The 18709-nt window shown below is 40.7% G+C and overlaps 1 protein-coding gene and 1 non-coding gene across 2 annotated transcripts; one reads left to right on the forward strand and one right to left on the reverse strand.

The window, feature by feature from the left end:
- Positions 1–3626: 3626 nt before the first annotated feature.
- LOC148804349 (uncharacterized) lies at positions 3627–5183 on the reverse strand. The gene is made up of 3 exons (XM_088900888.1): positions 4941–5183; positions 4523–4714; positions 3627–4319 (listed from the first exon to the last, which is right to left on the reverse strand). The coding sequence occupies exons 1-3, from the start codon at positions 5181–5183 to the stop codon at positions 3627–3629; spliced, it is 1128 nt and encodes a 375-aa protein (XP_088757014.1).
- A 49-nt stretch (positions 5184–5232) lies between these two features.
- LOC148804350 (small nucleolar RNA R71) lies at positions 5233–5339 on the forward strand. The gene has a single exon (XR_016081570.1). It is a non-coding gene; the product is annotated as a small nucleolar RNA R71 (small nucleolar RNA).
- Positions 5340–18709: the final 13370 nt, after the last annotated feature.

An 18709-nucleotide genomic window follows, 5' to 3' on the forward strand; every position in this document is an offset into this window, starting at 1 on the left:
ACGTGGAGGATCTAGGGCTCCTCATCCCAAGCTGGGGTTTCCTTGGCAAGAACGAGTGTCGCACTGGTTGACGCCTCTAATGTGTTAGCCAGCTCACCCACCTCAGGGGTTGGTGTGCGAAACATAAATTCAGTGATGAAATCAACAAGACCTGTGCTTTAATCGTTGGACGCAATTCAAACTGGATGTCATATTCGCTCAACTCAATGGTCCACTTCGTCAACCGCCCTGAGACCTCGGTCTTCTAAAGGACATGCCCTAGAGTTCTGTCAGTTAGGACAACAATAGTGTGGGCTTGGAAGTAGGGGCATAGTTTCTGAGCCACAATGACTAGTGCAAAGGTCGGTTTCTCGATGTCGGGGTACCTGGTTTCAGCTGCTTGCAAAACCTTATTAATATAGTAAATGGGCCTTTGGACCCAGTCAACTTCTCTTATTATTACCAAGTTGACTACCTCGTCAGTCGTAGAGAGGTAGAGTTATAGCTCGTCTCTATGTTCAGGTTGGGTCAATACCGTTGGTGAACTTAAGTACTTCTTGAACTCGTCGAACGCTATTTGGCACTCCTCGGACCACTCAAAGTCCTCGTTCTTTTTTATGGCATTGAAAAAGGGTAAACACCGAATAGCCAACTTAGACATAAATCGCTTCAGGGTGGCAATTCAGCCAGTTAACTAATATACTTCCTTTATTGACCTAGGTGTTCTAATATCTAAGATTGCTTGGATTTTGTCCGGGTTGGCCTCGATGCCACATCGATTCGCTATATAACCTAGGAATTTGCCCGACATGACCCTGAAACACACTTGTTCGAGTTGAGCTCCATGTTATGTTTTCTTAAAATTTGGAAAACTGTTGTACGATTTCTGCAAGTATACAGATCATGGGCAAGTAATAGTGTGTGAATAGAGTGTCGATCCCAAAGGGAAGGTGTTGTCAAGTACCAAATTCTAAGATTTCTCTATTATTTAGAAATTAAAAATTCAATTCTCAAGCCAAATTAAAGAAATGATAATGCAAGTAAATAGGTTTAATTCAGAATATTATAAAAAGCCTAGGATTCGGGTTTCATCAAATGATTACTTATGACATATTTATGTTTTCTTAGATTGGGTTATCGTTGTAGGAATTTATGATCAGATTTCCCTAAATTATATGAAGTTCTTTCTCAAGATACAACACATGTGTTTATGCAAACCGCGTGTATACTCTCATGATCATAGGCAATGAACACAAACCCATTATGATCAATGGAAATCAGTTTAACAATCACAAAGGAGTGTTCTTATCTCTAAGCAACACATACCCTAGGTCAATTATCTCAATGAACTAGTATTATGCTTCCACTCTCGCTACTTCACACAATACCTTAATTCAAGAAATTAATGGCCAGTTAATTTCTAGCATTAAGCCCTAAGATAAAAGATAAATCCCAACAATCAATGACCCAATCAATTAAACATAATCTATCATAGGCAAATCAAAAGACTACACCCAAATCCTAGATCAAGAAATTTAGCTACTCATTATTAATGAAAAGAATCATTCTAATGATAAAATTTAGATTAAACATCAGTGAAATTGAATAATAACAGAGAGTAAAGTTTGAAGAAAAAGAAAACTCTTGAATAGAAGTTGATTGAGGGGGACTCCTCGCCCTTGAATCTTCAATTCTCCTCTTTGCCGCCTTTCTTCTCCTCCTGGGTTGCTGATTGCTTCCTTGGAGGCTGAAGCTCTCTTAGAGGATTTCTCCTTGCTCCCTTGATTGATTGATGCCCAGTGCTAGTTTGCCCCCCCCCCCTTTATATAGCTTTAGGAGGAGGGGCTGTTTCCAACTCCTTTTTAGAGTTCTTTCTCAAAAATAGAAAGTCCTAATTCCTAATGATTAGTTTAGATCTAATCCTATCCTATCTCTTATCTGGTAATCTCAATCTCTTTTATCTTTCTAGAATTACATCAGAAAATTGAATCTGATAGGACTCTTTGCAGTTTCTTATTCTTGTTTTCGTATTGGTCTTCCTTAACGAATTGGGCCGCTACAAGGCTTCTCTGTGAATTGGGCTTTTGCTGCGAATTGGCTTCTTTTGCGAACTGGGCTTCTCTACAAATTCGCTCAGACTTCGGACCTGATTTTGACTTTGATGCATTCTGCATCTATCAAAACTCAAAACATAAAAGTTGTATAGTTTTTCCTTATCTTTCCAATGCATCTTGAATCATCTCAATTAGAGTCTGGATGAGAGAGTTATGCCCAGATAACTATGCAGCACCGAAACTTTGCACAATTACCCGATTAGCCTTGTTTTTTTCTCCTGACACCTTCTTTCATGCCCTGAATCGAAATACAAGAATAATGAGTCTAATTAAGTACTTATTAAGTATAAAAAACTGAATATTTAGGGATAAAAATATGATAATTTTTATTCTCATCAAATCCCCCCATAGTTAAACCTTGCACGTCCTCGGGCAAGACAAAATTCAAGCAAAAATAAAACAAGAACAAACTATCCTACCGATTTTTAAACTCAACTCTCCTTCATCTTTCTCCAAAAATATTCTAGGTTAACTATTGCAAACCATTAAATCAACACAACCAAGTCATACACGACTCATTCATCAATCAATCCAATTTTTGCTACTACAAACCAGGTAGTAAATCAGGGAAAACCTCTCTTTTATTTTCTTTTTTTTTTCTTTTCCCTTTTTTTTCTATTTTTATCAGGAGTGAGTGCATTTTATGCTCCATCTCACTTTTGGATCACTCGGCCAGTAGGTGCATTTTATGCTCTGTCCTACTATTGAATTTGCTGGCTAGTAGGTGCATTTTATGCTCCATCCTACTATTGAATTACTTGGTTGGTAGGTGCATTTTATGCACCATCCTACCAATTATAGCAATGGTAAAACAACTACCCCATATACTTAAACCTGAATTTAGGACTAGCTTAACTGGAAATGGCTTCAGATAAGTCATGTACTCCTTGATCGTACCTCATTACTAGGTTCACAAGAATTTTCCTAGAACATTGTTTCAATTGATTTCAAAAGAGTTGAGGTTCTGATTTTTTTTTCTTGAAAAGAAAATGCAAAAAAGCATGACCCAAATCAAATTTTAAAATGCAACCTAAATTCTAACCTAAATCCCCTCCCCCACACTTAAAACTTACATTGTCCCCAATGTGAGGTTAAATGCAAAGAAAGGGCAGAAAAACTAAACTAGAAATGCAAAAACAAAAAGAGAAAGGAAAAACAAACTTCCCTATTTTTAATAATCATGAATCGGATCCTCTAACTCTCGTGGTTGCATCTTTCGGTGTTCTCCCCTTTCATCCATCATGGGCGGGTTCAAATCTGGAATAGGGGCCTGCAAAACAGAGGGTAATGGTCTCTCATTATTAATCGGCAACATATAATGAGCAATACCTGACTGTTGTAACTTTGGAGAATCATTCAATGTTGCAACCGTTTCTTGCAAATTAGCATTCAGTGCCCCTTCTTGACCGGCCTCCAAATAGTTCAAAACCTCCTTAATTTCTTCATCTTTACTCATTGCATTATTGATTAAGCAAGCTTCTCGAGGGTCTTCAAAATGTTCTTTTTCCCAAACCCCTTGAACCAACTCCTCTATTATATCAACTCGGAAACAACTATCAGTAAGAGCAGGATATTTTCTGCTTTTGCAATGTCAAACTCTATCATGGCATCCCCTACCCTTAGAGTTAGCTTACCTTGCTTCACATCTATAAGTGCTCCAGTTGTTGCCAAGAATGGCCTCCCAAATGGAATATCTACATCCTCATCCATGTCAATCACCACAAAATCCATAGGGATGTACAATTTTCCCACTTTAACCAATACATTTTCTATAATCCCAACCGAGTACTTTACAGAACGATCTGCCAATTGCAAAGTCATTCTGGTAGTAGTTAATTTACTAAACCCCAATCTCTTGCAAATCGACAATGGAATAAGACTCACACTAGCACCCAAATCACACAAAGCTTTCTCAAACTCAGTATCTCCTATGGTGCAAGGAATAGAAAAACTACCTAGGTCTTTAAGCTTCGGTGGAAGTTTATGTTGGATTATAGCACTGCACTCGTCAGTTAGTGTAACAACAATATTGTCTTCAATCTTCCTTTTATTGGACAATAATTCTTTGAGAAACATCACATAAGTCGGCATTTGAGCAAGTGCTTCTACGAAAGGGATATTTATGTGAAGCTGCTTGAAGATGTTCAAAAACTTTTCATATTGTTTGTCCAATTTCTGCTGCTTTAGTCTTTGAGGAAAAGGAATAGGTGGTACATAAGGCTTGACCTGTGGTGGTTTAGACAACTCTTCTTTCTTCTCTTCTTCAGCTTGGTCATTTGGAATTTCTTCTTAAATAATTTCTGTTGAAGCTTCACCACTCTCTTCTTCTACTCTCTTTGGCATCACTTCCTCAAGTTGTTTGCCACTTCTCAAAGTAATTGCCTTGCAATGCTCCTTGAGATTGACTTCAGTTTTGCTAGGCAAAGTACCTTGAGCTCTTGCATTGAAGCCATTTGACCTATTTGCATCTCCAAGTTCCTATTTTGGCTAGATATTTGATCAACCTTTGCCTCAAACCTGTCATATTGCTTTTCCATCTTCTCAAACCTTTCGGAGGTAGCCCCAATGAATTTCTCTAAAGCTATTTCATAGGAGGGTCTGTTTTCTTGTTGTGCTTGGGGCTGATTTTGATTCCTCCCTTGAAAGTTATTTTGGAAAGGTTGTCTTTGGTTGCCTCTTTGGTTTCCTAGATTTCCCCATGCTAAGTTGGGGTGATTCCTCCATCCAGGGTTGTAAGAATTCGAGTAAAGTTTGTTTGGTTGCCGATTGGGATTATTGAAAAACTGGACTTGTTCCAATCCCATGACAATCTGAATTATGGTGATTTCCCCCACAAGATTCACACACTTTTGGATGGTTGGAGAGAACATTGATGTTCACTCGTTCCAAGGTCTTGGCTATCGCATCAACTTTGGAAGCAAGCAGAGAATACTCATCCACATCATAAACACAAGCAGCCTTTTTTCTAATGCTTCTTTCATTAGACCAATGGTAGTTATTAGCTACCATTTCTTCAAGGAGAACATTTTCATTTGTAGCATTCTTGTTCATGAGAGCCCCGCCAGCTGCTGCATCAATAGTACTTCTCATTTGAGGGAAGAGATGATTATAGAACGTCTGTACTATCAACCAATCCGGGATACTGTGATGAGGACACTTTCTTTGCAAGTCTTTGAACCTTTCCCATGCTTCATAGAGAGTCTCTCCATCAAACTAAGTGAAACTGGTGATGTCATGCCTCAATTTAGTAGTTTTTCTTGGTGGAAAGTGTTTTGCTAGAAATGCCTTTATGAGCTGATCCCATGTAGTAATTGATCCCGAAGCTTGAGAGATTAACCATGTTTTGTCTTTGTCTCTAAGAGAAAAAGAGAAAAGCCTCAGTCTAATGGCATCATCAAAAACACCATTCATTTTGAAGGTATCGCAGATCTCCAAGAAATTTTCCAATTGAGCATTGGTGTCTTCCATAACTCCTCCCCCGAATTGAGACTGCTGAACCATCTGAATGATTGCTGGTTTGATCTCAAAATTATTAGCTGCAACCGTTGGCCTTTCAATGCTAGGCTGAATGGTTGAAGTTGGCATGGAAAATTCACGCAAGGCTCTGTTAGCGTCGTTTGCCATCTCTTCTTCTTTTCTTACTCCCTCAAAAGCTTCTTGATTAATTCATGTTCCTCCTTCCTGACTTTCTAGCTCCCTAGCCCTGTCTTCTTTCTCCTTTCTGAGCCTCTCCTTTTTTTCTTTAGTTAAAGCTTTGCACCTATGGTCAAAGAGAAAACAAAAAGACAAATATTTTTTCAAAAAAAAGAATAATAGGTCTAAAGTAATAGAGTGTATCAAAAATTTTGATATTGATAGTATTGCCTTCCCCGGCAACGGCACAAGGAATGGTAATGCAATCTGCATTATTTATGTTTTCTTAGATTGTGGGCAAGTAATAGTGTGTGAATAGACTGTGAATAGAGTGTGTGAATAGAGTGTCGATCCCACAAGGAAGGTGTTGTCAAGTACCAAATTCTATGATTTCTCTATTATTTAGAAATTAGAAATTCAATTCTCAAGCCAAATTAAAGAAATGGTAATGCAAGTAAATAGGTTTAATTCAGAATATTATAAAAAGCCTAGGATTCGAGTTTCATCAAATGATTACCTATGACATACTTATGTTTTCTTAGATTGGGTTATTGTTGTAGGAATTTATGATCAGATTTCCCTAAATTATATGAAGTTCTTTCTCAAGATACAACACGTGTTTATGCTAACCGCGTGTCTACTCTCGTGATCACAGGCAATGAACACAAACCCATTAAGATCAATGGAAATCAGTTTAACAATCACAAAGGAGTGTTCTTATCTCTAAGCAACACATACCCTAGGTCAATTATCTCAACGAACTAGTATTATGCTTCCACTCTTGCTACTTCACACAATACCTTAATTCAAGAAATTAATAGCCAGTTAATTTCAAGCATTAAACCCTAAGATAAAAGATAAATCCCAACAATAAACGACCCAATCAAATAAATATAATCTATCATAGGCAAATCAAAAGACAACACCCAAATCCTAGATCAAGAAATTTAGCTACTCATATTATTAATGAAAAGAAACATTTCAATGATAAAATTTAGATTAAAAATAAGTGAAATTGAATAATAACAGAGAGTAAAGTTTGAAGAAAAAGAAAACTCTTGAATAGATGTTGATTGAGGGGGACTCCTCGCCCTTAAATCTTCAATTCTCCTCTTCACCGCCTTTCTTCTCCTCCTGGGTTGCTGACTGCTTCCTTGGTGACTGAAGCTCTCTTGGAGGATTTCTCCTTGCTCCCTTGATTGATTGATGCCTGGTGCTAGTCCCCCCCCCCCCCCTTTATATAGCTTTAGGAGGAGGGGCTGTTTCCAACTCCTTTTTGGAGTTCTTTCTCAAAAATAGAAAGTCCTAATTCCTAATGATTAGTTTAGATCTAATCCTATCCTATCTCTTATCTAGTAATCTCAATCTCTTTTATCTTTCTAGAATTACATCAGAAAACTGAATCTGATAGGACTCTTTGCAGTTTCTTATTCTTGTATTTGTATTGGGCTTCCTTAACAAATTGGGCCACTGCAAGGCTTCTCTGTGAATTGGGCTTCTGCTGCAAACTGGGCTTCTCTACGAATTCGCTCAGAATTTGGGCCCGATTTTGACTTCGATGAAGTTCGAATATATCAAAACTCAAAACATGAAAGTTGTATATTTTTCCTTATCTTTCCAATGCATCTTGAATTATCTCAATCTGAGTCCAGATGGGAGAGTTATGCCCAGATTACTACGGGGCACCAAAACTATGCACAATTACCCGATTAGCCTTGTTTTTTTCTCCTGACGCCTTCTTTAATGCCCTGAATTGAAATACAAGAATAATGAGTCCAATTAAGTACTAATTAAGTATAAAAGACTGAATATTTAGGGATAAAAATATGATAATTTTTATTCTCATCAAAAACACAATTTAAATCATCAATAAGAGAATTTGAAAATTAGGTCTTCACAACCATGCCATCTACATAATATTCAATTTTATTGCCTATTAATGGCTCAAAAATTTTGTTTACAAGTCGTTGAAAGGTAGCTCCAGCATTTTTCAATCCAAAGGGCATGACTTCATAATAGTACAGCCCTAGTTCGTTTACAAATGAAGTTTTTCCCTAGTTGGCTAAGTTCATCTGAATTTGATTGTAGCCAAAATAAGCATCCATAAAGCTCAGCAACTCATGCCCCGATGTCACATCTACCAGGTAATCTATTCTAGGAAGGGGGAAGTTGTCCTTCGGGTAAGCTCTGTTGAGGTTGGTGTAGTTGACGCACATGCGCCACTTGTCATTGGCTTTCTTCACGAGCACAGGATTAGATACCTAGCTCAGAACTAGACCTATCTAACAAAGTCTGCTGCAAGGAGCTTCCCGACCTCCTCATCTACTATCCTCCACCTCTGTGGAGCGAGGTTTCTTTTCCTTTGCCTGACTGGCTTGACTAAAGGGTCCACATTAAGCTTGGGAGTAATTATACTAGAGTCCATGATGGTCATTTTTGTTGTCAATCATGCAAATCATCTAAATTTTTAAGTAAAATACTTACCAGAATAGACTGGAGTGGTTCATTTAGGTGAGTGTCGATCTAGAGAATCTTCATGCACTCGGTATCAAAGACCAGGACCAAGACTATATCCTCCATTGGTGTAGCTTACTTGTCAATATGTTCAGGGGGCAGATCCAGCTTGATGTTGTCTGCCAGCTTCGATTTTCCCTTCAGCGACGCGACGTAGCACTTCCAAGATTTTAACTAGTTGCCCCGTACTACCCCACCATGTACCTCTTCAAAAATTTCATTGAGAGGTAGTAGGTCGACACCATCGCAAGAAGGGTGTGCAAGATGGGCTAACCAAAGATGGCTTTGTAGGGGGATAGGGTAGCAACCACCAGGAAGGTGTGCTCGAACCAGACGATGTTGGCTTCTGCTCCTGCTGCTACCAGCACTTTGATCCTACTGAGGGGCTTCACCACGTCTCTATTGAAACTGACCAGTGGCATGTCTACTTGCTATTGATCGTTCAGGCCCAGCTCTATCTTCTCGAATGCCTCTAGTAATAGGATGTCTGCTGAACTGCCTGAGTCCACCAGAATCCGCTTTATCTCAAAGTCATTGATGGCCATCATGACAACAAGGGCATCGTCGTACAAATACTAGATCCCACAACGTCATCCTCGGTGAAGTATATGACTTCCTCCACTCGAGGGCGCTTTGGTGGGTTCTTGTCTTCGTGCTCTAGCTCCTATATTGTATTCTTGCTCACCTTCGTGCTATAACCCGCTACTACCGATCCACCAATGATCATATTAATCACCCCATGGATCGGTCTTTTTGGTGCTGGTGGATCCCGAGGTGGCTGGTCTCTGTCATTCTGCCTTCTCATCTCTAGTGCATCTCTACGCTGCTTGGCAGGTCAATGATCCCTGTCATCATACTTGATGAACTACCTGAGGTAACTGAAGGGATGAGAGATCCATCATATGGATAGCAGAACCCTGCAGGAAGGTTGGGCAAATTTTCAAAAATTTCTCTCTCTCCCATGTGGGAATCACATTCCCTATTTTAGAAAACTGCGTTTTCAATGATCAATCTTGAAACCAAACCGGACCAGATCTGAAACCAAATGGGAGTAAAAGAATATACTAGATACGGAGTAACAATAACTCCTAATGAAGGTGTTCACGCCCAAGGAGAAAACCAGAGACTGTTCCCACTGAAGATGACACAGTGTGAGGTAGAGCAGAATCATAAGGATGGCTCTTCAGCAAGAATGTAATGGAGGGCACGTGAGCACGACTTCAGATTGCCTTTTCTACCAAAAGGCAATATCAAGAACTAATCTTGATCACTCCCATTGGTGGAGATCGAACTGGTAGGGCGGCAAGAGCAGGAGAGAAGAAGACAGTCAAACTGTGTTGTCTCTCTTTGGAATTCAGCAGTCTGTAAGATGATTTGGAGGTTTGCCCTGCTCTTCTATTTATAGCATTAAAGAGAGGTTCTCCTAATTCCATTAGGAGTTTCTTAATCCAAATCTTTTATTTGGATCTGGACTCTCTTCAAGACATAAGGATAATCCCTTATCTTATCTACAGATAAAGATCAACCTTTCTAATCTAATTAGGAGTTTCCTGATCCAAATCTTTATTTGGATCTAGACTCTATGAGTGGATAGGGATAATCCCTTATCCTATCTACTGATCTAAATCTCAGAACCGCCCTCATTTAATTAATCTTATTAAGCTAGTTTGAATTGGGATTTAGGCCCATTAAGTCTATCTGCTCACAAGCCCCTCAATCTACTGCCCAGTTGGTTATCCTTGTATGGCATGGAACCCAAACATTCATCTACACATCAGCCACATGGGTTCAGCCCAGCCTCTATTACAAGGCCTGACCGAATTCACTGTAGGAGATAGTGAACCCCTGAGTCCATCACCATGGGCTCTTAATAGGCCCAACATTTATACTAAATGGTCCTTAGGTCAAGCCATCATATAAAAACCCAAGGACTGTGGGCAGATGTGAAAGAATGGTAAGATCCATCATATGGACACCAAAAAGGTTAAGGAATGGGAGGGCAAATTTCAAAAATTTCTTCTCATTCTTCCAACTGGGAATCATATTCCTTGAATTTAGAATACAATATTCAAGGATCTAACTTGAATAAAAACCGAACCAGATCTGAACCACAATAGAAAGGAAGGGATATACCTAATCCGGAGAAGCAGTATCTCCCAACGTTGGTGTTCATGCCCAAAGAGAAATCCCAAGAACTGTTCCCATTGAAGATGACACAGCGTTGATGGAGTAGAACCATCAGTCTTCGTCCTACGAACTAGGTTCTTCTGAAGAACTCAATGGAAGCAGAGAGCACCACACAAAATCAAGAACTTTTTTTGATCTTCCTTCACTGAGAACTCAAACTAGTAGTTAGATGGCGGCAACTACTGGAGGAGAAGACTAGAGAAGAAGATGGCGAATTGTTATTCCTCTTCTCTAGGGTTTCTGAGATCCTATCTCAAGTTGTAGTGTAATCTGCAAATTCCCTAGGGGTCGAATTCTTATAATTTGAAATTAGGGTTTTCTCCTCCCTTTCCTAGTGATTAAGAAACCTCCTAATCCCATCAAGAGTTATCCTAATCCAAATATGTATTTGGATAAGGAGTCTTTTGTATCCTATTTGCAGATTAGATCAGCCCACTCCTGATCTTATTAGGAGATTACCAGATTCAAATCCTAATTTGAATCTGGTCTCCATGAGTGGATAGGGTCAAGACCCAATCCTTTTTGGCTTAACCTAATCTCATATCCGCCCCTTTAAGTGACTGATCAAATCAGCCTAGTTCAAAATGGGCTTTAGGCCCAATATGTATTAAGTGCTCAATAGGATTCCAAACGGCTGCCCAGTTGGGCTTCTTTTATGGCGTGGGACCCAAGCATTGATCTACACATCAGCCACATGGGTTCGGCCCAGCCTCTGTTACAAGACCTAGCCAAATTCACTAGAAAGCCCAGTGAACCCCTTGAACCCATGACATGGACTCCATGGGCCCAACACTTACACTAAGTGGTCCCTGGGTCAAGCCATCTTATAAAAACCCAGGGACTGTGGGCAGATGCAAGATTAGTCCATCAGGTATAACCCAAAAGGGCCTTACACTCAACCTCTCAGCCCATAATGATCAAACACTGTCTGACAAGAGAGGACCTCTCCCTCGGTTGCAAGGAACAGTGTTGCACTCTCTGCTACTATGGATCCCGGGAATTAAAACCATTTGCAAACATTTTAAAACCGTATATATCTATATATCTTATATATAAATTTTGCAAAACAAAATTCTAATGATTGAAATCAACTGCCGGCAGTTTGGTTTCCATCAGAGAGAGTGCATCCCCGATCATTACCTTTGTCCGACAAAGGGGCTGATCCTGTCACTACGATTTCCCACTCAGATGAATTCTCAGACTGTCCCAACATACCCAGGTTTTGACCCCCGCTAAGGATCTCACTAATTGGTATATCAAAGACAGCCCAATCCGACACCTAGTGCAATATCATAATCGAGTCTAGGGGTTAGGTGTAACTTTCCAGTTTTGCCCATCAATCTCCAAGGTCCAGGGAAATACTGGAAATCTGGTCCGGTTCAAAGATTCAAGTAATCCAAAACTGCATGTGCCTTGGGTCTCACCCTGGCGGCTGAGACAGGCCACCCCAACATTTGGCAGCACACCAGTGTTAGCCTTGGCAGGATAAATCTCCCTAGACTTATCCAACGGCTGTGAACATTCTAAACTAACTCGAGTCTCATTAAGTGTCCAGTTGAAGGGTCTTACACAAAAATATACCACACAACATGAATCAAACATGCACTTTATTCATTTACACTAAATGTCAAAAGTACATCAAAACTGATTGGAGCAAAGGGCATACAAAATTGTCTAACAAGATGCAAGATTAGCCCATCAGGTATTACCCTCAATGGTCTTACACTTAACCTCTCGGCCCATAATGATCAAACACTGCCCGACAAGAGAGGACCTCTCCCTCGACTACAAGGTATAGTGTTGCACTCTCTACTCACATGGATCCCGAGAATTAAAACCTTTTGTAAACATTTTGAAACCATAATATATATATATATATTTATATGTGTGTATGTGTGTATCTCTATATAAATATATTTTGCAAAACAAATTTCAACGGTTGAAATCAACTGCTGGCAATTTAGGTTTCCATCAGAGAGAGTGCATCCCCGATCATTCACTTTGTTCGACAAAGGGACTGATCCTGTCACTATGATCACCCACTCAGATGAATTCTCGGACTGTCCCAACATACCCAAGTTATCTCACTGATTGGCATATCAAAGACAGCACAATCCGACACCTAGTGAAGTATCATAATCAAGTCTAGGGGTCAGGTGTAACATTCCAATTTTTCCTATCTATCTCCAAGGTCCAGGGCAATACTGGAATTCTGGTCCAGTTCAGGGTTTCAAAACAACCCACATTGTATGTACCTCAAGTCTCAACCTGGCAGCTAAGGCAAGCCACCCCAACCAGCTTGGCAGCACATCAGTATTAGCCTTGGCAGGATAAATCTCCTCATATCTATCCAACGGCTGTGAAGATTCTAAACTAGCACGAGTCTCATATGTGTCCTGTTTAAGGGTATTATATAGAAACACACCATAATAACATGAATCAAATATGTACTTTATTCATTTACATTAAATGTCGTAGTGTACATCATTCTGATTGGAGCTAAGGGCATACACTGTCTAACAGCTCCCACTTGCACTTAGGTCCAATCGGGTATAAGCTGGAGTCACATGCTTTCCACGTGTTTCTCAAACACTTTCTTTGTTAGTGGCTTAGTCAATGGGTCTGCTACATTTTTCGCTGATGCTACCTACTGAATCAGGATGTCTCCTCTTCCAACTATCTCCCGTAATACATGGAACTTCCTCTCGATGTGCTTCGACTTCGAGTGGGCTTGTGTCTCCTTAGCCTGAGCAATGGCTCTAGTGTTGTCACACAACAATGGGATGGGTGATGTGCTGGATGAAACTACTCCCAATTCCTGAATGAACTTCTTCATCCATATGGCTTCTTTGGCAGCTTCACTTGCGGCAATGTATTTGGCTTCGGTTGTGGAATCCGCTGTGGACCCCCGTTTGTTGCTTTTCCAGCAAACAGCATACAATCTTATCTGTTAGACAGTTTTGTATGCCCTTAGCTTCAATCATTTTGATGTACTTTTGTTATTTAGTGGAAATAAATAAAGTGCATGTTTGATTCATGTTGTTTGGTTTAATTCTGTGTAAAACCCTAAAACTGGACATTTGTAGAGACTCATGTTAGTTTTAAATGTTCACAGCCGTTGGATAAGTCTGGGGAGATTTATCCTGCCAAGGCTGATACTGGTGTGCCACCAAGGGTTGGGATGGCCTGTCTCAGCCATCAGGGTAAGACCCGAGGCACATACAGCATGGGATTACTTGAATCCTTGAACCGGACCAGATTTCCAGTCTTGCCCTGGACCTTGGAGATAGATGGGCAAAACTGGAAAGTTACACCTGACCCCTAGACTCGATTATGACACTTCACTAGGTGCTGGATCAGGCTGCCTTTGATATGCCAATCAGTGAGATCCTTAGTGGGGATCAAAACCTGGGTATGTTGGGGCAGTTTGAGAATTCATCTGAGTGGGTGGTCATAGTGACAGAATCAGCCACTTTGTCGGACAAAGGGTAATGATCGGGAATGCACTCTCTCTGATGGAAACCAAACTGCCGGCAGTTCATTTCAATCGTTGGAATTTTGTTTTTGCAAAATTAATATATTTACATATATATGTACGGTTTCAAAATGTTTGCAAATGGTTTTAATTCCCGGGATCCATGTGAGAGGAGAGTGCGGCACTGTTCCTTGCAGTCGAGGGAGAGGTCCTCTCTTGTCGGGCAGTGCTTGATCATTAGGGGCTGAGAGGTTAAGTGTAAAGACCATTTAGGATAATACCTGATGGGCTAATCTTGCACCTGCCCACAGTCCCTGGGTTTTTATAAGATGGCTTGGCCCAGGGACCACTTAATGTAAGTGTTGGGCCCATAGGGTTCATACGATGGACTCAAGGGGTTCATTTAGATTTTCAGTGAATTCGGCTGGGCCGAACCCATGTGGCTGGTGTGTAGATCAATGCTTGGGTCCCACGCCATACAAAGAAGCCCAACTGGGCAGCAGATTGGAAACTAATTAAACACTGAATACTTAATGGGCCAAAAGCCCATTTCGAGGTGGGCTGATATGATCACCCATCAATGGGGCGAATTTGAGATTGAAGTTAGCAAAAAGGATTGGGCTCTTAGCCTTATCCACTCTTAGAGACCAAATTCAAATCAGATTTGAATCTGGTAACCTCCTGATAAGATCAGGAGTAAGCTAACTCTATCTGGGAAAGGGATTAAGATTATCCCCTATCCAAATACTGATTTGGATTGGGATAACTCCTAATTAGGAGATTTCTTAATCAAGAAGAAAGGGAGGAGATTTTCGAATGAACCAAGAGAGGGAAATCAGATTTCGATCCAAGAGGTTCTGGTAAGCAAGAAGGGTTCCTGCGAATTGAGATTAGATCTCATTCTCTCCAGAAAAGAAAACAGTTCAGCCTTTTCGTTTCTGGAAATCTCCTCCTGCCGCCGCCATCTGCAATATTGCAAGATTTGATCCTTGCAGAAAAGAAAGTCAAGAAACCAGTTCTTGACATCAGTCTTGCAAGAAAGACTGAAAGAATTCAGTGTTTAGTACATCCAGGGGATTCTTGTGAAGGATCTAGTGTGTAGGATGCACCCTGCTGGTTCTGTTCCATCCACAGCTGTGTCATCTTCAGCAGGGACAGATCTTGGAGCATTCTTTGGGCGTGAACACCAACTTTGGGAGATACTACTTCTCCGGATCAGGTACAATCCTCCCATTTATCTTTTGGTACAGATCTGGTTTGATTAGGGTTCAAGTAGATCCTTGAATATTGTATTCTAAATTCAGGGAATATGATTCCCAGTTGGGAGAAGGTAGGAAATTTTTGAAATTCGCCCCACCCATTCCGCAACCTTTATGGCATCCATTAGATGGATCCTACCATTCTTTCAGTGGTATCAGAGCCACAGGTTTGAATCTTGAACCAAAAGAAAATCAGATCTGACCCTGCGCAGATGGATAGAAGGTGTTCTTTCAAGATTTGCGCAGATTGTTTTCTTTTTATTCAAGAAACTGTTTCTTGTTAAGGGCGATTGATCTGAAATTAATTTCTATTAAATCCAAAATTTATTTGGAATTGTTCTTTATTTATTTTGATTTAATGGACTGTTCAAACCTGGAGATCGCAGTGCAGTTTTAGCGCAGATGGTCTGCGCACCCTTTTTCTTTTCTATTTATTTATTTCATTCAATTCGGCCTGTAAATAATTTTTTTTATTTTTAGACTGAATGTATAGGATTTGATCAAGAATGTAATTAATAGAAATAGGATTTCTATTATTTTTCTTGATTAAAGAAGATGGAAGAAGATGGCGGCGCTGGAGATTTGCAGATGGAGAAATCGTTTTCTGCGATTTGCAGTTTATGAAACTGCAACCCTTGTGATTAACCTCTGTTTTGCAGGTGGTGCGAACAGTCCATAATTGTTTTGTGTTTGCTAGAAATCAAAACTATTAATTTCAGATCATTCAATAATTAATTCTTGAATTGAAAATCAGTTTTGGACCATTTCGGACTAGATTGGACCAAAACTGTTTGGACCGAATCTGGGTTTCGAAAGGGGCTGTTCTCAGTCCAATTGTCTCACACTTTTGTTCCAAATCTGATGTTCAATTACAGGGATTAATTCGGCCCACCTGTAAAGCCCAGTTTTAAAGGGTTAAAACTGCAAAAGCCCATTATTGTGAGATAAGCTGTATGGGCCGAACTGCTATCTGCGATTCAGCCCATACACCTAGTGGACATTAATCGTTAATGACTTGGTTTTTAAATGGGCCGTTGAATGGGCTTTACAGCAATTAATTGATTGGATCAATTCCTCCTTTACATGTGATGTTTGGATGTTTGATGTGCTGCGACCATGGGCCATAAGTACTTGGCCCGTGATGACTCGTTAGTGGCTCTTGCGCACACCATGGCTGAATGCACATCATTGCCATGGTGTCCCTGAAGGTCATTGGATGACCCCCCGCTTTGCCTGGTGGGCCCCACAACCCTGAAAAGGGATGCGTACGGAACCCCTAGCCGATTAAGGCCCACCAGAAATCTGACTTTATGAAAGTCAGTGGGAGCCACTTTGGTTTGACCTAAATTAGAACTAGGCCGTAATTTTGTTCCCTCCAGCAAATATGAATGCAAGTGATAGGGAGATCCATATGATGGACTCTCTAAAGGCCTTCCGTCATTAGCACAATGATGGGTCCATCAGTAATGAGGAAACGCACCATAAAATTGGGCTATCCATTTGCTGTTGGATCTGTTAGAGTGTTTCATAAGATGATAGGGGCGTCATAGACCGATGTGGGAGGGGCTTCACCAGAAAATGGGAACTCTCTCACGGTACCTTGGCGTAACCTGAATATGATGGGTGTGCACTCACTGACAGAAGGGTTTACCTGAAAACGGCTCTGAACCTTGTCTGACAGAGGCCAAAGGGAAACTCATTTGATGAGTGGATATGATCCGTCACAGAAAGGTGGTGGGGTTATGCAGCTGAAACAGTTGGCTTCACGCACCCCATGTGATTTCCCACATTTCCAGAGACATTTCGTCGTCTCCGTCACTGAGATAGGAGGGAAATCTCAGAGATGAACAAATGGGAATGGAACATAGATTAAAAGCCATATCTATGTAGGTAAACATGAATCAAACTAAGGTTGTGGACTAATGATTTTGCTGTTTTATCAGAAAATGGCAAACGGTCAATTTGCAAAGCTTCTAGACGATAACAAGCTTAAGGGCCCAAACTATGCCGACTGGTACAGAAATCTTATGCTGGTCCTAACTTCTGAAAAGTTAGACAAGGTAGTGAAAAATCCTGCCCCGGAACGTCCGGGTGATAGGGCTTCTGAGGCCCGTAGGAGGGACTACCAAGATTGGGAGGATAAGAACTCCCTAGCCCGCTGCTTTGTCATTGCCTCATTAGACAACTCAATACAGAGGCAGTTCGATTAGATCGAACTTGCCAAGGACATATTGGACAGTCTAAGGACAATGTATGAGGAGCATAACCGTTCTACTCGACAGAAGGTCCTGAAATTGTTCATGACCGCGCAGATGACCAAAGGGCAGAAAGTTCATGACCATTGTCTTCGGATGATGGGATACATCAACGAACTTGAAGCTCTTAGATCCGGGCTAGATCTTGGCACGCAAGTGGATGCCATCCTAAATTCTTTGCCCTCTTCCTTCAATGCGTTCACTATGAACTACAATATGAATAAGCTGAATGTCAGCGTCCAGGAACTCAGCAATATGTTGCAGAGGGCCGAGGATTTACTCAAGAAGGATGAGCCTGTGGTTATGCTTGCTGAAGCTAACAAATCGGGCAAGAGAAAGAGAAAGGCAAAGAAGCCCCAGAAGAAGACTACCAAACCCAAGAAGCAGAAGAAGAACAAGGCATCTGATGTCTGTCACTTCTGCAAGCAGACCGGCCACTAGAAGAGGAACTGTCCTACCTACCTGGAATCTAAGAAAGGTAATATCGAAACATGTGTCATAGAAACTAATATGTTAGTTACTTCTGTGTCCTAGTGTGTTGACTCCGGGGCTTCAACTCATGCGTGTAACTCACTGCAGGGGTTCAAAGTTAGCAGAAGGCTGAGTGAAGGTGAAGTGACACTGTTCTTGGGAACAACTGCAAGTGTTGCAGCTGCGGCAATAGGAACCGTAGAATTAGTTTTTAAAGAAGGAGTCCTTGTACTTAAAGATTGTCTTTATGTACAGAACTTGAGAAGGAATTTAATTTCTGTTTCAAAATTGTGTGCTGATGGATATACTGTTTACTTTAGTAATATGATTACTGTTAAACGGAATAATAAATTCATCGCATGTGGGGAACTGGAGAACGGTCTCTATGTTCTGCATCCTTCTTTGGAAACTAACTTAACCGAAACTACGTCGGTCGAAAATCCCAAGAAAAGGACTCGTGATACAGTAAATCCCACGTGCCTCTGGCATTACCGACTTGGCCACATCGGTGTCGACCGAATCACAAGACTGGTAAAGGATGGTCCTTTGGATTTTCTAACCGTAGAAAATCTTCCCACTTGTGAACCTTGCCTCCAAGGTAAGATGACTAAGCGGCCATTTGACGGTAAGCCTAAAAGATGTGCAGGCACACTTGACCTAATACATACTGATGTATGTGGTCCCCTGAGTGTTAGGACACGGAATCAACACGTGTACTTCATCACCTTTACAGATGATTTTTCACGATATGGTTACGTGTACCTAATGAGACATAAGTCTGAATCATTTGAAAAGTTCAAAGAGTTCAGACAGGAAGTCGAG

Source organism: Nelumbo nucifera, chromosome 1 (assembly GCF_055504915.1).
Source record: "Nelumbo nucifera cultivar China Antique chromosome 1, China Antique-T2T, whole genome shotgun sequence".
NCBI classification, from domain to species: domain Eukaryota; kingdom Viridiplantae; phylum Streptophyta; class Magnoliopsida; order Proteales; family Nelumbonaceae; genus Nelumbo; species Nelumbo nucifera.

Bases quoted from the DNA above. Each gene is read 5' to 3' on its own strand.
- LOC148804349 (XM_088900888.1), bottom strand. From the start codon at position 5,183: ATGAGAAGTACTATTGATGCAGCAGCTGGCGGGGCTCTCATGAACAAG. The intron at 4,715-4,940 runs GTGTGTGAATCT...AATCAAAATCAG, and splicing joins TTCTCTCCAACCATCCAAAA to CCCCAAGCACAACAAGAAAA. The intron at 4,320-4,522 runs GTACTTTGCCTA...AAACCACCACAG, and splicing joins CTTCAATGCAAGAGCTCAAG to GTCAAGCCTTATGTACCACC.